The following is a 23,323-nucleotide window of genomic DNA, read 5'->3' as shown; positions in this document are numbered from 1 at the left end:
ATCTGTTTCCTGAATCCTGACCCAGAGCCCGGGCAGTGGTGCTTATTTAATAGAATAAGTTCACCTGTGTTAGACTCTAAAGCATTGGGCCTTGGATGCACTTGGCTTAGGTTCAGGAGATTCACTGCCTAAAACACTGGTCCACCTAGCTGTTTGTCTCTCACAGAGCCATTTCATCCTCTGGTCTTAACCTTGACACCTGCTGTTTCCTTGCCTTCAGCTCACAGTCTGCTGAGGAAAAAAGTAGTTGTAAGTAGTCAGACTACTGGTTTTTTTTAATTATTATTTTTAATGTTTATTTTTGAGAGACAGCAGGAGCGCAGGAGGGACAGAGAGAGAGGGAGGGAGACACAGAATTTGAAGCAGGCTGCAGGCTCTGAGCTGTCAGCACAGAGTGCGATGCAGGGCTCAAACTCCTGGAGAGTGAGATCATGACCTCAGCATAAGTCAGACGCTTAACCAACTGAACCACCCAGGCACCCCCCAAAGTAGTTTTAACGTGAGAATAACAGAAGTCATTGACTAGAGTTTGTATGTTTATTAGATTAAAAAAATTTAGGATTACATATAGCTCCATTTCTTATATTTGTAATATTTTAGGCATAGAAGAATTCAGATGAACACTGAAACAGTAACACACTCAGGTGAGCAAAAGCAAAGTCTAGTTGGGATAGCACAAGTTTTAGCTCACATGCCTCTCATGGACAGACAGTACCACCTGGAGCATCATGCTGAAATGCAGTCTCACCTCCACTTTGGCTCAAAGGGAGAGAGGACTGTGGTTAATTATATAGGGCTGCTGTGGTATAAATCCGGCTTCTGCAGCCACATTCCAATGGAGTGCATCAAAACTGATTACATATAGGTACTTTATAAATCATGAATCTCCTGAAATACAAGACTAACTCACATTATCTCCAAAGATGAGTTGGCATTTTTTGAGGAACTTCGTCTCTAAATAATTGAAGTAGTCAAGCTCGGGCTCACAGCTTGACCATACTCCAGCTAGATGCTTTTAAGAAGAACAGATCAAGAAACAGTTTTAAGAATTGGGTGAGACTACACTGGAAGTATATAGTGAATGAAACACAGAACCCAACATAAAATAGGAATAAGGCAACCCGAGATTCACTTGTAATGAAGACTTTGGCTGTAACTGAAGAACACGGATGGATATGTCAAATTTGTCAAGGGGAAGGAAACGTTCTAACTGTGGGGACATACTGAAGATGAGGCTCCACACTTTTGGAAAGACACTATGAAAGCAGAAGTGGAAGAGATAAGGAGATTGCTACAAGGTATCAATAATTAAAACTGAAGTAATTGAATGTTTCAAGAGACACGGTTTTGCAATACTTGAGCATTTATCCAAAAAGCAAATTCAGAACCATGATTGATGCAGCACCCTGTGGGACTTACCAGAGCAGGAGGATAGTTCAAACATGGTCTGTAACTTTGGGCTAGTGTAGGCCTTCTTCCTTATCACATTAGGGTCACCCAGGAAATGACCATTTCCTTTAACTATCCCTTCCTCATGGGATCCTAGTGAGTCTGAATCAAACAGCAGGCACTGGGGCTTTAACAATGAGTTCTCTGCCTCCTGGCCCTCTGACCCTTCTTTAGCCCTTTGCTAGAAAGCTCAGGCTCATGCCAAGCTTTATGGTCTCACAAACAGTGTATCTGGAGTGAAACCTAGAGACACTGTGTAATATAAAGCAGGCTGCCTCACATATGTAGTCCAGGTGGGAATACTTGACATACTTAAGGCTAAATATTTATAAATTTAATATATTTTAGCAATATTTGAAAAAATAACCAAGTGAAATGAGGCTGAAGATGCTTAGAAATGTTTTCTCATTGGTGACAAATAATTGATCATCTGAATGGTAGCTATCACACTGGAGCCCTAAAATAAGACAGATATGCTGCTGGCAGGGAGAAAATAGGCCAACCGCATCATGTTTCACCTCTTGTGCTCTCTCGCAAAAAAGAGCAAACCAGACCAGCTTTAAATCCAAGAAACGGAAACTTTATTGATGCTTATTAAACCAACGCACTTTTTCATGTTCAGAACTATCCCATGGAGTATTAATCTCCTTTGCAAAGATGGGGAAACTGAGGCTCTGAGATTATCTGAGATGATTAATTTACATATTCAGGAAGAGACACAGCCGGTATTGGGACTCCAGATCCTACTTAAAAGCACGTGGTTTAAAAATTAAAAAAAAAGTCTTCCATTATAAATGCAATACTTGCTTATCAGAGATTATTTGGAACAATAGTAAGAAGGAAGAAAATGAACTCATGACCCTGACTGCCAGTGGTAGCAACATCAATATCTTGGTCTCTCTTCCAGTCCTTTTTCTGTGTATATTTTATAATGTGAGTGTGAATGCGTGGCCTTTCAAAATGGATCTATCAATATTTTAAAAATTATCTTCTGATTTTAGAAGGAAAGCACACACATTATAGAAAACTTGGAAAATACTAAAATCTATCAAGGAAATTCAAGTCACCTAGAATCTCATAAGCCAAAAATGACCATAGTTAATATTTTCATATATTCCCTTAGGTTTCTTTCCATCAGTTTTCTTTTTTTACATAGTTAAGCCCATAATTTACAAGATTTTTAAGTGCAGTTAATAAAGGTCTAGGTGGATGATGACAAAAAAACTTGGTGACAGATAGTATTTGCCACTCAAATGGTTCAACAGGTGTTAAAGAGGCAGAAAATAATCACTCATGCTCCCTGTCCAATTGTGTGGCCATCAAAAATGTGTAAGCCTTAAAGCCTGTTCTTAAGTGTCCACTAAGGTGAAGCCTGACATGGATTATCATGGTTTTTCGTTGTTGTTTTTTTTTCCTGCATCCAAGAGGGTATAAATCATTTACATGATAAGAATACTCCACACATAAGGCCTTCAATACCATGTAAAATCTCTTCTAGGAAAGATAAGAACAATATAGTCTGATGGGAAGATTTTAAAGTATCTTACAATGAAAAATACATAATGTGCCTTAAACATTTTGCATGCTGAAATTTACATAAAAGAGGCTCAGCAACAAAATAAGGCATCACTGACAATGGCTCAACGAAGTTCTAAATGGTATAAGAGACCCGATCTTGTATTAGTAAAATTCCAAAGAATTTATTATCAGTACTAAATACTTCAGTTGTACATAAAGTAATAAACCTTTATGACGGCCCTTAAGGAAAAGCAGTGATGCAAGTTACACACGTTACTGAAGGCAAAGGCAAAAGAGGACTCCAGTCGGAATGTCGGTTATGTTCATGCAGCTTCCTCTTGATTTAAACACTCATGACGCACTGAATGAACTGAAAGAGAGACCAAGTCCACGTTACCCTGCACACATTGTGGCACTGAATACACCCTAGCTTATTTTTCGGCAGTTTACATTTTGTTTTCCTAAACTGAATTATGGATCAAGAAACATCCATTTCTAAAATAAAAGTACATGATAGAAAGGTTCATGTTTGTAGGGGAAGCAGTCTAATAGAAAATCGAGTGGGTTTCTCTTCTTACAGAAAGCAGACTACTTCAATGGATAAAGAATATTTAAAATTCCAAATATCTCAGACTCTAGAAATGGTAATGGTCATGGTCATGGTAAAAGGTACCCACTCAGAAATAACAGTTGATACTGTTAAATCACCTGAGGACCTCCAAACTACACAGTAGTACCCCACTGCTCTGGCACCTGCACCTTTTAAATAGGTTATGCCCTTAAAATCTGCTTAATTGCAAATAAATCCTAGCATGCAAGTATGTGTATACACAGAAACGGAATATATGACCTTTCCTCTGCAATTCAGAAACCCAAGTTGAGAGGCATCAGCATTTGCTGTGAAACGTTTGCTTCACCATAAACACCAACACTCTGCTTTTCTATCAATTTTCTTTCTCATTCTTCCGACACCAGTGAGGCACTGTGTATGCTAATCCCTACAGCATTCCTACAAGGCCGAGCTGATGATCACTTTCAGATAAAAGGGAACATTTAAAATCTCCTAAGGGCCCATCGGAGGCCAAAGTCCATGCACTTTCCATTCCATAGGCTGCTTTTCCATCTTTGGAAAGAATGACAGGACTGTCACCCGAGACACTGATACACACTAATGAAAACACACCTTTAAGCAGAAGAAATAAACATACTTACACATAAGCGTTTTTAAATGATCTGAACTGTGGCAGCTGCCAAACTGAAAATATGTGCATCCTTGCATTTTGTAGCAGAGAAACCTTTTTTAGAACATTCAGTTATCACAGTGACTGCTATTCTGAAAGCAATTTTTTAAAGTCCATAGCTGACCAAAAAATAGAACAACTAAGCATCTCCCTAGTTATGTTATGTGTATTCAGCTAATGCCATCAGAGATGACAACTGGCTATGTTCACATTGGTTACACGGCCTTGCCTTGTCCTATCACATTTAGTGTGGCTGTTTAGTAAATACATTGTTTTAAATTGCAACTTAAGTTTGTGCTTTATAGCCTCAATGAAGAACATGGGTGTGTCAAGTACAGCTTGGAGTTGTTAAATTTACTTCTCAGTGACTGAGATATTTATTCAATGAAGCCAGAAACAGCAACATCTGCATGGTGTTTTCAGGGACATTTCTGATTGAAATCTCACAACAGCCCAGGGAAGAAGGCATTACTACTTCCTCTCCTCAAATAGTCTTGGAGCAATGAAGAAACCTGCCTAAGTGACCCCACCAGCAAGTGAGACCAGTTGGGCTTTGAACCAAGTCTTTTAATGCGAATCAAACAGTGGTCTATGAGTAAGACTAATAATAAATGAAATTGATAAATTTTGAATGGTAACTCCTGATCATTTAATCCTTCATTACTCTGCATCCTTAAGATGCTCTTAATGGCTAACTTCAAAAGGGATGCCCAATTGTGAATTTACGGAGACTTACATCATCATATGGGAAATTCACAACACCTTGTTGAGCAGTATCCCGTCTTCGAAAGCTGTCTGTAAAACACCACAGTAAAATTTATGGTTATTTTTGTAACATCTGAAATCACAATAGTTACTTATTTTGGCATTGGGTTCAAACTGTAGAAACATGTGAGTTGTAAAACCAGCTAACATAAACAAAAGACCACAGCAAAGAAGCCAACTACAATGAACATGAATAAATTTAATAAACAACAAAGTAATACAACAATGTAGAAGTTAGTCAACTATCTTTTTCAATGTGCAGCTGGAAGAAAGCATCTTATCCCAAAGTCAGTAAAAGCCATGTGACCTCCAAGGCCATTACTTAGTTGTGATGAAAACACAGAATTTCAAACTTGTTAATAACATAGATAATGTTTAATTAGGAAATGGATAGATGGGAGTCCCTAATATGACAAACGGGCTGTAATAAAATATTTCACCTATCTGAGCTCTGTGCTATTGAAAAGAATTTACTTTAATAATCAAAAAGAATGAAATCTTGCTACCTGCAACGTGGATGGAACTAGAGTATATTATGCTAAGTGAAATAAGTCAGAGAAAGACAAATGTAATATGATTTTACACATATGTGGAATTTAAGAAACACAACAGATGAACATACGGGAAAGGAAGGAAAAATAAGAAAAAAACAGAGAGGGAGGCAAACCATGAGACTCTTAAATACGGAGAACAAATTGAGGGTTGCTGCAGGAGAGATGGGTAGGGGGAATGGGCTAAATGAGTGATGGGCATTAAGGAGGGCACTTGTTGGGATGAACACTGGGTGTCATATGTAAGTGACGAGTCACTAAATTCTACTCCTGAAACTACTACTACACTGTACGTTAACTAACTTGAATTTAAATTAAAAAAACTGACCTCAAATTTTTGTTAGGATGCAAAAAAAAAAAAAAAAAATTACAAAACCACATTTTAAAAAGAGTAAAAAAGACTAAAGAGAAGACTGGAACAACAAAAATATACAAAAGAAAGAAAAAGAGGGGATAGAAAAGTAGAGATTACTAATATAGCCTCATCTAAGAAGTACGTTCTACCATTTAATATCACTACCATTTAAATGACTACCATTTGAAATTACTTTCCAACAAGAGGACTTAGGAAAGAGAGCTACAAATGAGTAATTTTACTCTCTTCACATATTTACATTATAGGGAGAAATCACAGACTCTGATCAAAAGTGCACAAATTAGCTTATCATATTTTGGAACATTTTGTGAAAGTTAAGATTATTTTAATGGCAGATTACCACTAATCTGAAAGAATTTCTGAAAACAAAAAACACAATTACTCTGCTAGTTAGGTTTAATAGCAGTGTTAAAAAAGCCATTGAAATGGGGGGGGTGGAAAGAGTGATCAGGGACGAAAGAAGTTCAGAACACTGAAAATGAAATGTCATGCAAATTGTGTCTTCTTGGCCCTTGGAGATACACCATCTCAAAGAACACACCTGTCAGAGCTCGCAGTTTCACACAGCAGGCGATGTAGTCATCAAAGGTGATCTTGCCATTGGTGCTGTATCGTTTTGCAATTGAATTCACAGCTTGGGGACTCAACCGAAATCCTGAAGGAAGGAAAATCACCCAGTGAAAAAAATAACGTGAAAGGATTACAAGAAGACCGTTGAAAATAATCAAGCACAATTTTTTTCAGACTGGGGGCACACTCATTTTAATTACGAATACACACTAGCAACTATGTATTATGTATTTAATTATGAATATACACTTCTTCTAGAAATCAGAAACTGCCTTCCCATAGCACTTAGTTTTAGAAATTAACACAGAATTATGCCGACCAGGTGGCTCAAGTTAGCCATACCCACCCATTGTGGTTAGGGCCTTCTGCAGTTCTTGAGGGTCCACTGTTCCACTCCTGTCACTGTCAAAACTGGTGAAGTGTTGTCTCCAGCCGTTCAGCACGGCCCAGAGTTCTTTAAATTCATTGAAACCCATTGTGCCTGACATATCTCTCTGAATTATAATCAAGGATTAGAGTACCTTTATTTTGCAACATTTTGTAACGGTTCAAGATCAAGGATAAGGGAATATAATGATCTTTCTGCTAAAAAGGTTAAAAATGTTGTATGTTCTTCTTAGTGTGATATAATAAAAACATATTCCAATGAGATAATAAGAAGGGCCTAGGGAGAAAAGCTGAGTACGTATTTCCACTGTGGGAAAAAGACAATCTACGTGAGGTGATTACAATGAAATAATGTGGCCACTGTGAGCCACATGTAAAAAACAAGAGTTCCTGGAACTGTGCCGCACTTTCTTGGCGCCCCAGGCGATGCTGCTAGGGTCCTGGGGTCTTGGCTTTAACATTCCTTTGCTGGGCCCTTCCAGACCCAGGGTTTTCACTTTTGGAAAATGAGGTGGGATGAAAGGCACTGCAGGGTCACCAATAGCTAACCTGAGTGCAGTAACTGTGATGTGAGAAATTCCACCGCCTGAAGGTCAGGTGTGAATCATGCCTAGCTCACTGTTAAAGCAAAATACCTTGCCAGACCACCCTGATTTCTATAGGTGTTCTCTGATGCTTCCTTGAATTCTTGAGGAACCAACATTCTATTTACTGAGCTCCTTTCCTTTTTCACACCAAACTACATCTTAAAAGCTAATGATTTCAGAAAACTTTTTTTGTGGTCATCTGTCACCTTGTGTTTACTGGGTATTAATTCCTAGATAAATTCTTTTAGGAAGAATTTTTTTTGGGGGGGGGAGGGTGATCAGAAAAAAACACTCTAGACATCAATCAAAGTAAAGGATACATCCAGCATTGATACCATAAGCCGACAAGTCTCCAGGTTAAAAGCTGTTAAATCAAAAAAAGCACATAATAGTTTCAAAAATTCATATTATATTGCATATATTCAAATTAATTAGGAAAATGACTATTTATTTACACAATCTTATTTTTATACGCTAAACAACATGGGAGTTTTGAAGCAGATTTTTTCCAGATAGAGGGGATTCCTTGCAGAACCCAAATTTGATTTTAATAACTTTAATAGAAATCTTTTAAAAAAAAGTATTGCATTGTACTATTAATATTTTTAGGTATGATAATGGCTTTGAAGTTGGCGAGGGAAATGTCCTTATCTTTTAGAAAAGTATATACTGAAGTTATTTGTAGATGAAATGAATGTTAAGATATCTGGAATGAGCTTCAAAAGAAAACAGACAGGATTACACATGAACTAAGAATAACAACACACTGGTAATTGTTGAAGCTGGGTGACAGGTGCATGGAAGTTCGTAATAATTATCTCTGTTTTTAGATAGGCATACATTTTCTATAATACAGTCTTAAAATAAATTTTTTTTACCATTTATTTTTTTTTGAGAGACAGAGAGAGCCAGAGCACGAGCGGGGGAAGGACAGAGAGAGGAAGACACAGAATCTGAAACACGCTCCAGGCTCTGAGCTATCAGCACAGAGCCTAAAACGGGGCTCGACCCCACGAACTGTGAGATCATGACTTGAGCCTAAGTCGGACACTTAGCCAATTGAGCCACTCAGGTGCCGCTAATATAGTCTTTTTAAAAAAGTTTTATATACTTTTTTGCTTTTGAAACTGTAATATAGTGAGTTTAATTCACCATAATGAACCATAATTTATTATATTCACCATGGTGAGTGGGAAGATAGGGTTACTACATTTCTACTCCTGACTATCAATTGCTGGTTTTGTTTGTTCTGTGTCACTAGTTCATTTGTTTACCTTTCTTTCCCCTTTAATGTCACACACTGAACTACCTCCTACCTCATATAGCTTATGACACCTTTTTATATACAGTAAGTTTATATACGAAACCAGATAAATATGCTTGCTAGAACAGTGTTAAGTAAGAGCACTCTGGAATACGATATAATGACCAATTCAGTGATGACCACGATTCGGAAGCCTTTTGAGTTTTTGTACAGCTTGAATATATTCTGAGGACATTTCTATACGACACTTAGAAAAATACACTAGAATATATTTACTAGTTAATGGGCCTACTGATGACCTACCTAAGCATTAGCAAATATAAAGAAAAAATTCCTTGCATCTTCCATTCTGTTCATGAGAATCAATGACTGGGGAAATATATAGGTACAAAGAAGCTAGAAGGCTAGAAGGCAGAAGGGACAAAGGTCAGGTGGGCAAAGCTGGCATAAATTCTGCAAGTTTGTTGAGAGGCACACAGAACTAACATTTTTACAGCTCTTACTAGCTTCATTTTTATCTCCAACAAACTGAATTTCAAATACATCTGAGCTAACTCTCAGTACTGTAGTGTTTCCAAACAGTATAAACTATAAATTGTCCACTTTTAACAGATTCCTGTGTTTGGCATACTCGGGAACATGAAATAAAAGGTGGAGGACTATCTCTGTTTTGGCCCTTCAAACTCCATCTAATCCACAGATACAGGTCTCTGAGGTGACAGGAAGCAACACTTCTACACACTTTTGAGAAAGAGTTGGTTGATTCTTCATTCTGACTTTTAAGTTGTGTGGAGGCACGAAGTCTCTCTGATCTAGACCAATGGTTTTCAATCCCAGGTGCTTATCAGAATCACCCAAAAGCTTTAAAAGATCCTAATACTGGGGCTGCACCACAGAACAGTTATTTTCCCCTCAGTGTTACGGAGATATAATTAACAAATAACATTCTGTAAGTTTAAGGTGTATAATGTAATGATCTCATATATGGACATACTGCAGAATGATAACCATAATTAGGTTATTTAACACATCCATCACCTCACATAGTTAACTTTTTTGTCTGTGTGATGAGAACTTTTAAGATCAACTCTCTTAGCTATTTTCTAGTATACAATACAGTATTGTCACCATCACCACAGAGCAATTAAATGAGAATCCCTGAGCATGGAACCAAGGCATGACTGTTTTTTTTTTAAAGCTTCTCAATGATTCCAGTGAGCAGCCAAGGTTGAGACCACTGTTCTTCTCAACGTGTGATTCCTGGACCAGCCATGTTAACATCATCTGGGACCTTTTAGAATTACAGAATCTTGGCCTTTAACCTACACCAAAAAAATCAGAATCTGCATTTAAATAAGATCCCCAGGTGATTTATTTTCACATAAAAACAGCTGGTGGACCTGGACCACCTGAATCTTCTGGAAGCTTGTTACAGATGCAAATTCTCTGGTCTTACCTCAGACTTCTAAATGAAAAATTCTAGGACAGGGCCCAGCAATCCAGTGATGCTGACACAGCTCAAGTTTAGGAACCAGTGCTCTAGAGGGCCTGTCAACCAAGAGGCAGATCCACTTGTGTCTGACTTTAAGTCAAGGATTTTGAGGGGCTGTAAGGCAGACAGCTTCCCTGTGTCCCAAGTGCTACAAGTAACATCATCCACTCAGTCACCCAAGCCAGAAACCAGGGAGTGTCCCCAGTTCCCTGTCCCCTGATATTCAATCACCTTCTTCTTCTTCTTTTTTTAATGTTTATTTTTGAGAGAGAGAGACAGAGCACAAGCTGGGAAGAGGCAGAGAGAGAGAGGGAGGCACAGAATCTGAAGCAGGTTCTGAGCTGTCAGCACAGAGCATGATGTGGGGATGAAACTCACAAACTGCGAGATCATGACCTGAGCTGAAGTCGGACGCTCAACCGACTGAATCACCCAGGTGCCCCTCAATCGCCTTCTAAATTGCTTTAGGACCTATCCATTTCCAGTTCCACAATCACTTCCCTGGTTTAGGAAGTATTTTACTCATCTGATGACTCCAATGGCCACCTGACAGGTGTCCCTGAGTCCCCGTGCTCCACACCCCCCATACCCATGCCCCCCAATTTGGTTTTTATGCTACATCCAGAACAGTATGTGCTCTTCTATACAAAACCCAGTAGACATGTTCCACTGCTGTCAGGATGAAGTCCAAGCACCTAAGTGGCATATGAAGTCATATGCATATATTCCCAGTCCAGCTAATTTCCTGCTCTTTATTCAACCTTCACATTCCATCTTCACGGCCAATTTCTCCCAGTTCTTTGACTGCACATGCACATGTTTCCCCTTACCTGTGGGTCTTTAGTACATGCTGTTCTATCTGCCTGGGGCACAACTGCCCTTTATCCCTCTCACTTCTTGGTCTGCCTGGTTTCTGCTTGACTTTCATTTCTCCTCAGTTTGGCATCAGTTCTGCCAGGAAAACTATCCTGACCACTTTCTGGGTTATGTGCCTCTCCTATGTGGGCTCACAGCCTCTCTACTTCACTTATCCCAGCACTTTTCACTGTGTCCCACAGGCACCACTTGTGGGTGCACAGCCTGGCACCTTGCACATGATGATATCCATTAAAATGTGTTGGTTAGACAGCTGAATAGATAGGACCCCTCATCCCTGTGTAGACAGCTATACACTCCCCTCAACCAGTATACGCAGGATAGGTTTTTAAAAATAAAATCTCATTTTTATGGATACTTAAAAGGACTGTATAATCCCTTAAGACAAATCATAAGTCAAAATACCAATAAGGGTACAGAGCTATGCTTTCTCCATTTTAGGAAATCTTACATACTCATTAATTCAACAAATGCCTGTTAAGTACTCATTATGTACAGGGCCCAGGATACCAAGAACATTGGAGATACAAATTAAAACTGGATCCTGCCCTAGCTGACAGTCTAAGGAAAAGAGAAGTCATGCATGCATGCAACTTTAATCAAGGTAGAGAGTGGTGAACCATAATGGAGACAGTAAGCAGTACCAGGAAGTACTGAGGAGCAGGAGGCTCCTTCCTACTAAGAAGCACTTCACAGAAGCAGCAGCATTTAAGTCAAGCCTTGAATGACAGGAAAGATGAGGGACATTTGGGGACAGTTAAGTAGAGCTATGGACCAGTATAAGCAAAGTGAATCAGGAAAGTGCAGGCCAAGCAAAGTAAGTGGGAGGAAGTATGTTTGATGAGGCTACATTAGAAGATCTTGAATTCCTACTAAGGTGTTTAGGTTTTGTTTTACAGGTACCAAGGAGCTACCAAAGAATTTTAGAAGAAGAAACTAACAGGTTAGAGGATGTGTCAGGAAGCCCAAAAATCTGGTCATCTTTTGTGAGAAGGGTTTAAAAGAGGGAACGTGATGGGCAGGCAACAAAAGTGAATGACAGAAAATTCACTATTCCAGACAGTTCTAATGGAACTAGAACACTGATGTCACAGAAGTTTGGGTAGGGAAAACTCTTGCTCAATTTTAATTTTATTTTTCTCCAGAAATAGTTTGCTTTTATTTATTAAAATTTACTTTGAGAGCACACGTGCACACCCAGCACGTGTGAGCAGGGGAGAGGCAAAGAAAGAGGGAGACAAGGGAATCCGAAGCAGGCTCTGTGCTGTTAAGTGCAGAGCCCTACATGGGGCTCAAACTCACGAACTGTGAGATCATGACCTGAGCCGAAACCAAGGGTTGGATGCTTAACCTACTGAGCCACCTAGGTGTCCCAAGAAATAGCTTTTACTAGTGCTATTCTATTTTAAATAGCTTCAAGAGTCTTTGATCATTTTATTTTTACTCTCTCCCTTCTCCTGTTCATTCTACTAAAATGCCTCATACATCTTTTCTTCTAGTAGAAATCCAAAATGTAATGGACCTAGCAGGAAAACATTATCTTCAGTTGTTTCTCTCAGCCTTACCATAGAGTAACAGCTACACTCAAGGGGGAAAAAAAGAAGCTGAATTACTATCTTACAGACTAGAGCAACGTCTCTTATCAACTCCACTTCTGAGTATGACCGGTTCCTTTTAAGCTGGAGAAGATGACTGTAGGAACTAGGCTGGAATACTCTCTGTTCCTCATTCCACCTCCACCTGTACTTTTTGGTTTGGAAGCTGGGTTTAAAAAACACCAATGGCTGTATAATTTCTGTATCATGAAACTCACTGTGACACTTCACAAGCAGGATGGTTTTGTGATTTATTACAGCCTCCACAACCAGAGGATGGTAAGCAAATTAATTCAATCACATGGCTCTGATGACTCAGGAAATGTCTTCCCTATAACTCACTGCTCTAAGGCCATCACTAAACATGATTTTCTCACACGAAATTAAAAAAAAATTTTTTTTAAGTTTATTTATTTTGAGAGAGAGTGAGAACATGAACAGGGGAGGGGCAGAGAGAGGGAGAGAGAATTCCAAGCAGGCTCTGCACTATCAGCACAGAAACTATGCACGGCTCAAACCCACGAACCATGAGACCATGACCTGAGCTGAAACCAAGAGTCGGACGCTTAACTGACGAGCCACCCAGGCGCCTCCTCATATGAAATTTTTAAAAGGACTGTTCTCCCAGGATACACAGCCCATTTGTTAGTCAGATTTTAAAACCTGCCACACCTCTTCTACCGAAAGGGTACAGAGTAATAGTTTATGTTGCTACACAGCTCACTTTCATAAACCCTATTAAACCTGCTATGTTCACTAGCCCCAACTGCTTGAGGTTAACATTTAACACTTTAAATGTATTCCCTACAACACTTAAAAAAAAAAAAAATTCCCAAATCTAGAAAGTGCTTCTTTTGTTTAGGACCAGATTAAATGAGAAATGCAAACGGTTCCTCTTTCATATTAATTCCTCCAACTAGGAAATATTGTTAATAGGATACTTAAGTCATATAATACAAAGGATAAAAATAGAAATGCAAATAGTTTAAGAAGAGAGCCATCTAGTAAATATGCCATGTCAAACAGTCAAAGAAAATGCGACTATAAATCTTCATGTGTGACTTCTAGCTCGAGCATTTTATTTTTAAAGTTTATTTATTTATTTTGAGAGAGACAGATCACGCAGTAGGGGCAAAGAGAGAGAATTCCAAGCAGGCTCTGCACTGTCAGCATAGAACCTGACGCAGGGCTTGAACTCACAAACCAACAGATCATGACCTGAGCCAAAACCAAGAGTCAGACGTTTAGCCAACTGAGCCACTCAGGCACCCCTGTAGTTTGAGTATTTTAATTCACAATTTACCAACAGCTAAGGCTCTGATTTGATGTTTTGTCCCCATTAACAACAGGCAAAGAAGTTAGCAAGTCAAGACACTACTTTCTACCTTATGGATCTGTCAGGGTCAGGATCCGATTGGAAAAGAAGCAAGTAGGATGTACATGGGATGATGAGAGGCACTGATAAGATGCAGTACTTCTGCAATCATTCCCCATCTGTAGCTCGTGGCAAAGAGCTCTTTCAAAAGGCAGGAAGGTGGTGTAAGCACTGAATTATAAGGTGGCAGAACTGAGGACGAGGGCAGAAGGAAGACTAGTGCAAAGAGTTAAGAAATTAGGAAGGGCACTTCCAACATAGCCTGCCCACATTCTCTGAAGCAGAAAAAAATGAAGAAAGACCTGGGGGATGTCATGGCAAGCGCTCATGTTGCCAGCAGCATGCTCAGAGCCCATGAATGCAGAACCGCTTTCCTGAGGACCAGGGGTGGGGACCAGCCACTGCAGGGAACGCGGGACAGGAATGACCACTCAGAACTAGGAGCGCAGGACAGGCCATTTGGGGAGCAGCTGCACAGGACCAGGCACTCAAAGTCCTAAGTGCCATCAGCCTCAGGACAGTCAACTCTTGGCAAATGGTCAGTTGTAAATGTTAGCTCCTGCCATTAATGACACCTGACCTAGCAGATTTCATTTCAGCACCTCACCTCGTCCTCTGTGAAGGAGACCACGCTGCCCATCTCATTGCTTCCAAAGGTTCCAAATCCAATGGACCCGCTAAACGGGCAGGTAGTGTAGAATGATTTATTAACAGCTGTTTTCAAATTCACATTTTGTGATAATAAACAACCAAAATTAGCTTTTGAAATTCTAAATTATGCTGGATCAGAAAAGCCCAATTTCCTTGGAGGCTATAATCATAAGGAAGTTAAAATACGAAACAGAAGAGTACTGTGGGATTGTCAACTTACGTTTGTATCCTCCAGCAATGCCTGACTGTGTCAGACATCTCTGCAATTCATCAGCATCTATCTGCCCATCCTTTTGAAAAAAAAAAAAAAAAATAGGAAGACAAATTACAATAATGATTTGTACCTTCAAGTTCTTTGTTTACTTTCGTATATTATTTTAGCAATGACAAAGAAAATGAGCATTTTCATGCGTAAGACCTTTTTTTTTTTTGGAAAAAAGAATGCCTTCCAAACATAGGCATTCCTTTCCCAATTCTACTTTCAAAAATAATAATGAAAGAGAAACAAATAGTTAAGTCCTCTTCCACAAATGCATACTTAGGGCCATAAACAAACAAACAAAATACATTTCGTGATACTTAAGTGGGCATTCAATTTCAGACTCTATTTTAAATAATTATTACATACGAATTCACAAGGTTGGAAAGCTGCTTACACCTCTACTTTAGTATTAACATTATCTTCTCATCATTCCTCTAAGTTCCTCAATTAGATTTGGGATTAAATTTTCAAGCGGAAGGTTGGTCTTTTTAATGAAACACTGAGGTAAATTCAGTTTCTTCTTCTGATACACAAGTTTTTTTTTAATGTGTGAATGAAATTAGTTTCTGTCTTGAACTACTCTTCTTTTAGTCTGAGCTAGGAAACTGCCATTTAAGCATTTAAAATTATTTATATAGTTGCTTTAAAGTCTTATTCCTCTTTCTAGCTATTTTTTTGTGGGGGGCGGGGGTGGTAAAGGCATAGCAGCATACAAATGTAACAGCCATGAATAAAAAGTCTGGATAAAACAGAGGCCTTTGTGATCACCTTGGTTTATGATGAGGTGAATGGTTTTTTTCAGAACTACAATTATATCTGGAAGATACAGGTTCCCAGTGCCTATTTATTGGCTAACCAAGTTCACAACTAGATATATGTTGTTTTTAGGGATTTAAAAATAAAATACCTAAATCCCTCACGTCCATGAGGATTGTAACTTCTAAGTGCAGAGCAGGATCAATAATTTGAAAGACAATGGCTATGCTGATGTAGGGGTAGGCCCAGGCTGCTGCAAGAGAAGCAGGTGGGGTCACTTACAGGGCTGGAGGCACAGGCAATCTAAGAACACAAGTCTTGAGCTTTGCCCTGTCTTGTGGTTTCAGAGATACAGATCATTAACTGATTAAGCAGATACTTAAAGGGAAGCTCTTTCGGTTTTGGACTCAATTTTCCATTCAATTTCTTGAGCTATAGTTCTTAGAATGCTTTTCTGCAAGGCGGTCTTGAATTTTTATCCCACAATTTTCTACAGCTTCTTCACATTAAGACTGTGCTGTTTCTTGCTTTTGATCAAAACAAAGGTAAATGCCAAGACAAAAGAGCAAACATCCCTTCTGGAGAGGACTGGGTTCTACCAGCAGTGAATTTACCATACACAGTGGCGTGGTGAGCTAGGGAAGTGTCCTTCCTCAATGTACACCACCGCCTGTCCTACCACACAATATAGACAAGTCAAAGGTCTCCAGGAGCCCACTTAATTCTCTCTCTGGGTCAACAAGCCACAACACCTTATACGGACATGGAAGAGCTGACCTAGTAACAGCATCAGCATCAAAGAGAAAGTAAACTGTGCACAAGATTCACTTCCTGATAGTAAGGGAATAGTAAGTAACTTTCTCATGTTGAAGCTGGTAAGTTTTTAACATAAGTACCTATTTCCTCAGGGGGTAATTGATTAACAAATTCAATCCAAAGAAAGCGTCCATTAGAATCTGACTACATGATTACTGGCACATGTCTGTAAACCGTACTAACAAGGGTTTGTGTTCACCAGATCTGGAATTTATTCTCTGTAAACCACCATGGACCCTGACAATTCATTGTTCTAAAAACATCTTTCTACTTTACAGATCCTCACAGTACATTTATTGCCCTTTATTTTGTTCATTCTGGCATTAATTCAATCACAAATTTAGTCTTGAAGTGAACTAACATAAATACAGGTAACACTTTGTCCTAATTTGTTCTGAATATGCAGAAATAAGTAACTGACTATAAACTTCATTCTTTCTCTCTTCTTTTCTTTCCACAAGCAAAGGGATTCTTTTCCAGAGGAGAGTTCTTTTTTCCATGCCACTCTAACAACAGCTAATACAAATGAAGACTCTGACGATTCTTTAATATTAACGGAAAAAGCTAACCTGTCCTGCTACAGCAGCAAAGTAACCATACAGTGGATCCTGAGTTTGTCCGGGAAACGTAGGCCCTCCGGGAGCCCCTCCATACTGTAAAACAACAAACACAAAAGCATCATCCCACTGAATCCAGTGTTATTCTTTCACCACTGAATGCCTTTGTGCAAAGCTAGGCAAACGCCGGCCCTTCACATCCATGGTTCACCTCCCCACCACCAGCACGCTCTAACTGCAATCATCCCACCCCTTTTCTTTCATTCCCGCTCCATCACAGTGTAAAAACTGGCAGCCTGGACCAAAATGAGATGTCCCGAATAGTGACATCTGCATGAGCGAAGCAACTTTCAAAATCCCAATTAACCTGCAGGTTACTGATTAAATGCAGCCTAGGCAAGCAACTTAAGGGCAGAGCTCGGAATTGTCTTCCTTTTCCTTTTACAACGATTATGGTGTTTTGAAGCATTTTGAGACAGGTGTAGCCTAGGCCGTGCTTAGGTGTCTCGGTTAGGCTATTTGGCGGCGAGCACCTGGGCGAGGAGGCGCGGCGAAGGAACATTCAGAAACAGTTCCCACGACGACGCACATCCCAGGCACCCAGCGAGGCGGCCTTCCTCCCGGAAGGCTTTTACTCTAGCGGCCTTTCTTTCCCCAACTTCTCTTTTAATCCTACTTTCTTTTAAAGATGGAAGGTGGATCCCCGGGCCATTCGAGATTAAAATGGCTGTTGCTCTCAGGGGAAACCCGGAGGGGAAGGAAGCGAATTTGCACAATTTCACGCCGCGTGTCCCGAAGTCACAGGGTGGGCTTCTTGGATCAAAGCCCACCCGCGCCTCGGCCCCACGCAGCCACCCGCAGGGCGAAGGGACGCGGAAAAGGAGGGAGCCCCAGGATGAGGCCAAAAGGCAGCGGCCTGGGGCGAGGCAGCGGGCAGGGAGAAGCCCGGGGTAGGGGCGGGAGGCTCCCGCGGATCCGCCCCGCGGAGTTGTCCAGCGTAGCCTCTCGGCGTCCGCGGTGTCCCAGGGTTGCGCCCGGGCCACCAGCCGCGCGGGCTGCACTTACCCCGCCTGGGTAGTACCCGCCGCCGGCGCCAGGGTGCCCGGGGTACGCCATGGTGCAGACTGCGCCGCCGCCACCGCCACCGCCCTCACCCTCCCGCCGGGGCCGCCCCGGAACGCACCATGCGGGCAGCGGGGGACGCGCGCCGGAGCCCCCTCCCGCTCGGCGCTCAGCTCCCGCCTCAGCCCTCTGCGCGCGCACCGCGTGGCTCCGCGCTTCCTGTGCCGGGGTCGCGCCCAAGCCAGGTTCCCGCAAGTGCCTGGGACTTGCGACGCAGTTCACGCCGGTGGCATTCCTCCCTGCGAAACGAATGGCACATTCCAACACCAGTACGGTGCCTCGGGGGTTATTTCTTCCTAACTCGGCTATATTCTGATACTTTTGAACATTTTAACCAACTTCGTTAGTCTGGGCCGCCCGGCTCTAAGCGGAGTGTAGTTTTGCAGGGAAGGAGCTGGATGCATTAGGACAGCTCTTAGATGCCTGTGAGGGAAGGAGACGTTGGAAAATCAAAATAAGAAAACGCCCTTGGAAAACAGGAATAAACTTCAGGAACTGTGTGCAAGCGAGCCTTTGGTTTGCGGTTGCACATTTCACTGAACACCGGCCTGTTTTCTTGCTAGGGGACGCGGTCAACTCTTGGTTAAGCTGGGTGTCATATGGCCTGGGAAGGATGGAGGGCATTGACTGGCAAGGCAACCCCGCCCAGGTTCTTAGAAAATGAGTTGTTTGAATTATCTCGATGATTCAGGCGAAACAATTCCCCCTTCTCTAAAATTACTCAGCCACTTTGTATACAAGAAAAGTTTAGGGCAAGCTAAGAGTGCCCTGGTAAATATTCAGGAAGGTGAAAGGTTAGAACTATTCTTTTAGGCAGATTCAGGAAATGGTTCTCTTCATGCATTTTTCTTTTCACCCTCGTTGAACAGTCTGATGTGAGCAATTCAGGTGTGACATTTTTTTTTTTTTTTTGGTTTGGTTTCATGTAATTTCAGTCATGAATGTTTTTCTGAATTTGAACGTTTTAAGAAATGCACTGATGAGCAACATTCACATTATTTGCTACGGAGGCTGCACTGAAAAATTGAGTCATAAACATTTAACAAATGTTGGAGCACCTGTTGAGTGTGGTGACCTGCTGTTCACCATGGTGGACAGGGTTCCTCCATTCCAAGTTTCCGGGCTGTGTTCCCACTAGGGTCATTGTTTTCTTCTAATGTATAACTCTCTTCCAAGTCCTCTTTTTGGCTGCTCAAACTCCAAAGATGGTAAGTCCTGAGTTGTGAGAACAACTTTAATAGTCCCTGTTGTTACCTATCAAATTAACTATATATTACCTGTTTAATGTTTGATTTAGGAAGTAGATTACTGTTTTCAAATTCCAAAGCTATTATCGAGGTAGATTAGGCAATTTTTGAGTCCTTGGCCTCTGCGGAGTTTTCTTTTTTCTTATTTTTTTCCTTTTGTGTGGTAAGAACAATGAACAGGAGATCTACCCTCTTAACAAATGTTTAAGTGTACAATACAGTGTTGTTAACAATATGCACAGTGTTATACAGCAGTTCTCCAGGACTTTTTATCCTGTGTGACTGAAAATCTGTACCTATTAACATCTACTCCCCATTTGCTCCTTCTTCCAGCCCCTCAAAACCAGCATTGTTTGTTTCTATGAGATTGATTACCTCAGATACCTCAATAATTACAATAATGAAGTATTTGTCTTTTTGTGATTGGCTTATTTCACCTAGCATAACGTCCTTGAAATTTATCCATGTTGTAGCATATGACACGATTTCCTTCTTTTTAAGTCTGGATAAAATTGTATTACATGTATATGCCACATTTTAAATTCATTCATCCATAGATGGACATTTGGGTTGCTTCTGCATCTTGGTTATTGCAAATAATTCTGCGATGAACATGGCTGTGTAAATAGCTCTTTGAAATCCTCTTTTCTTTTTTTAAAAAAAAAATTAATGTTTATTTATTTTTGAGAGACAGAGAGAGAACACTAGCACGGGAAGGGCAGAGAAACAGGGAGACACAGAATCCAAAGAAGGCTCCAAGCTTTGAGCTGTCAGCACAGAGCCCAAAGTGGGGCTTGAACCCGCAAACCATGAGATCATGGCCGAAACGATGGGAAGTCAGACACTCAATTGATTTAGTCACCCAGGCACCCCTGGATCATATGGTAGTTTTATTTTAAATTTAAATTTAGTTTAATTGAGGAACCTCAATACCGTTTTACATAGTGGATATACCATTTTGCATTCCCATCAACAATATGCAAGAATTCCAATTATTTCACATACTTACCAACACTTATTGTCTGGCCAGGTGGGGGTTCCTAATAGTGGAGGTGTGAAGTGATAGCTCAGTGTGGTATTTCCCTGATAATTAGTAGCATTGAGCACTTTTTCATGTACTTGTATACTTTCCTTGGAGAAATATTTAATTATTTAGCCCATTAAAAATTTTTAAAAATTTTAAATCCAGTATACTTAAATTAGTTTATATTAGTTATATTAGCTTCAGATGTACAATATAGTGATTCAGCAGTTCTATACTCAGTGCTAATAATGATAAGTGTACTCCTAATCCTCTTCACCTACTTCGCCCATCCCCCACCCATCTCCCAACTTGTTCTCTATAGTTAAGGATCTGTTTTTTGGTTTGTGTCTTTTTTCCTTTGTTCATTTGTTTTGTTTCTTAAATTCCACATATAAAAAATCATACGGTATTTGTCTTTCTCTGACTTATTTCACTTAGTGTAATACTTCCTACCTCCATCCGTGTTGTTCCAAATGGCCAGATTTCATTCTCTTTTAAGGTTAAGTAATATCCCATTGTATATATATACTACATCTTCTTTATCCATTTGTCCTTCTTGTGGACACTTGTGTTGCTTCCATAATTTGGCTGTTGTAAATAATGCTGTAATAAACACAGGGGTGCAAATATCTTTTTAAATTAGTGCTTTCATATTCTTTGGGTAAGTATCCAGTAGTGGAGTTATTGGCTCATTAGGTAGCTCTATTTTTAATTTTTTGAGCGACCTGCATACTATTTTCCACAGTGGCTGCACCAGTTTGTATTCCCACCAACAGGGTAAGAGGGTTCCTTTTTCTCCACATCCTTACCAGCACCTATTGTTTCTTATGTTTTTGATTTTAGCCATTCTGACAGGTGTGAGGTGATATCTCATTGTGGTTTTGATTTGCATTTTCCTGATGACCATTAATGTTGAACACCTTTTCATGTTTCTGTTGGCTTCTTTAGCCCATTATCAAAGTGGGTTATTAGTTTTTTGCTGTTGTAAAAATTCCTTATATATTTTGAAAACTAACTCATTATCAGGTATGTGGTTTGCACATTTTTATCCCATTCCATGGTTTGCCTTTTCATTCTGTTGTTTCCTTTGTTGTGCAGAAGGTTTTTAGTATGATATAGTCCCACTTGTCTATTTATGTTTTTGTTGCCTATGCTTTTGTTGTCATAGCTATGAAATCATTGCCTTGGCATTGTCTTCTGGCTATGACTCTGGGAGAATAGCACCGTAGCAAATGCTTTGCTGGTTTTAAGATAGAGCTGGTTTTAAGATAGCCTCCAATGTCATGGAATTTTTCCCCTATATTTTCTTTTAGGAGTTTTATAGTTTTTGGTCTTATATTGTCTTTAATCCATTTTGAGTTGATTTTTGTGTATAGTGTAAGATAAGATTCCAGTTTTTTTATTCTTTTGTGTATTGGTATCTGGTTTTCCCAACACCATTTGTGGAGGAGACCATCCTTTCTCAATGGTGTATTTTTGACATTCTTGTGGAAGATCAGTTAATTGTATATGCACGGATTTATTTTGGGGCTCTCTCTTCTGTTACTTGACCTCTGCTTTGAAGTCCATTTCTATAGAAGTAACCAAGAATAAAGAATAGATGGAGAGGACTGAACTCAAAGTTGAGTGTACGCTCTTTCAAGACTCAAGTTTGAAAGATCATACAGTGTATGAAATATTTGTGAGTGTGCAGAATGAACTTTATGGATAAGCAACTATGCTAATTGTGTTTTCAGTTGTCTTCAGACATCTTCCCACTACCCCACTGCTAAAGAATTAAATTTAATGGAGTGCTACAAATGAAATTCTTACAATTATTGTTAACAAATTGTTAAGTTGCTGCTGTTTTAGTTTATGAAAAAAATTGTGGCAACTAATAACAACAGATACATACAGTACTTAATATGTGACAGACCCTCTTCTAAACACTTTATATATTCACTTAAACCTCATAGAATCCCATAAGGTAAATGGTTATATCATCCTCATTATACAGTTGAGGAAACAGAGGAGATGAGAGAATTTTCCTAAGTGGGATGAACACAGAGCTGAGCTTGGCTTCCAGGCCACATGGCCCTGGAGTCTGTGCTCTACACTAGGGGACAGCAAACTTTGTAAAGGGCCAGTTGGTAAATATAATAGGCTTTGTGCGCCATATAGTCTCTGTAGCAACTACGCAATTCTGCCATTGTAGCATGCAAGCATACATAGACAATGCACAAATGAATGGGTGTGGCTGTGTTTCAAAGCAATTTTATTTACAGACACTGAAATTTGAATTTCATATAATTTTCACATATCATGAAACATTATTCTTCATTTTATTTTTTTCAACTATTAAAATATGTACATATCATTCTTAGCTCCCGTTATACAAAAACAAGCAGTGGGCCAGATTTGGCCATTGAGTAGTAGTTTGCCAACCACTGCTGAAAACCCCTCTAGGATTCTGGCTATGACCCCAGGAGAAGAGCACCTTAGCAAATGCTTTGCTGGTTTTAGGATAGGGCTGTGGGTAGCAGTGCCTGAGTCACACTTAGAAATGATGACCTCCCTGGGATAGGATCTGATGTATAAAATGACTTCTTCAAAGTCTTTCCTGTAGTCCAGTGAGATGACCTTTTGGGACACTGTGAATCCCTGACTTATCAATCACATCCTGTGTAGTAGTAGCTAGATGACATGTTCAGTGACAAAGCTGGATGTAAAGCCAGCTTTGAATGTTTATCCACGTATCATGGATTACTTTATTCATAGGCTGAGTATTGTCGAACCCCCCAAAATCAAGAACATGTACTCGATAGGAATTCTACAAAAATAGAAGTAATACAGACAATTTATT

General features: G+C 39.9%; 2 protein-coding genes across 8 annotated transcripts in view; one reads left to right on the top strand and one right to left on the bottom strand.

Moving 5' to 3' along the window:
- Positions 1-2,007: 2,007 nt before the first annotated feature.
- Positions 2,008-18,287, bottom strand: SRI (sorcin). Its single transcript, XM_025929883.2, has 8 exons — positions 18,154-18,287; positions 17,101-17,184; positions 14,918-14,987; positions 7,765-7,808; positions 6,817-6,964; positions 6,442-6,555; positions 4,945-5,003; positions 2,008-3,337 (listed from the first exon to the last, which is right to left on the bottom strand). Exons 1-8 carry the CDS (start codon positions 18,202-18,204, stop codon positions 3,311-3,313), a joined length of 597 nt encoding a protein of 198 aa, XP_025785668.1. The 5' UTR covers positions 18,205-18,287; the 3' UTR covers positions 2,008-3,310.
- The window catches only part of LOC147583279 (uncharacterized), a 401,534-nt gene continuing 396,370 nt past the window's right edge, over positions 18,160-23,323 (top strand). For all 7 annotated transcript variants that reach the window (XR_015248033.1, XR_015248034.1, XR_015248031.1 and 4 more), the window contains exon 1: positions 18,160-18,479. Coding sequence is in view for 1 of the 7 variants with exons in the window: in XM_086696777.1 (XP_086552903.1) it covers positions 18,203-18,479 (277 nt within the window). In the remaining 6 variants the exon portion in view is untranslated. The remainder of the gene's footprint in view (positions 18,480-23,323) is intronic.

Source organism: Puma concolor, chromosome A2 (genome assembly GCF_028749965.1).
Source record: "Puma concolor isolate L17-30 chromosome A2, mPumCon1.1.hap2, whole genome shotgun sequence".
NCBI classification, from domain to species: Eukaryota; Metazoa; Chordata; class Mammalia; order Carnivora; family Felidae; genus Puma; species Puma concolor.
This window is presented reverse-complemented; position numbering and strand designations above follow the sequence as displayed.

What these genes read in the sequence shown, in the direction of transcription:
- SRI (XM_025929883.2), bottom strand. Translation starts at nt 18,204, where the DNA reads ATGGCGTACCCCGGGCACCCTGGCGCCGGCGGCGGGTACTACCCAGGC. An exon ending in TTGCTGCTGTAGCAGGACAG is followed by an intron (nt 14,988 to 17,100) that starts GTTAGCTTTTTC and finishes TTTTTTCAAAAG; the next exon opens with GATGGGCAGATAGATGCTGA. An exon ending in GAAGGCCCTAACCACAATGG is followed by an intron (nt 6,556 to 6,816) that starts GTGGGTATGGCT and finishes TCCTTCCTTCAG; the next exon opens with GATTTCGGTTGAGTCCCCAA.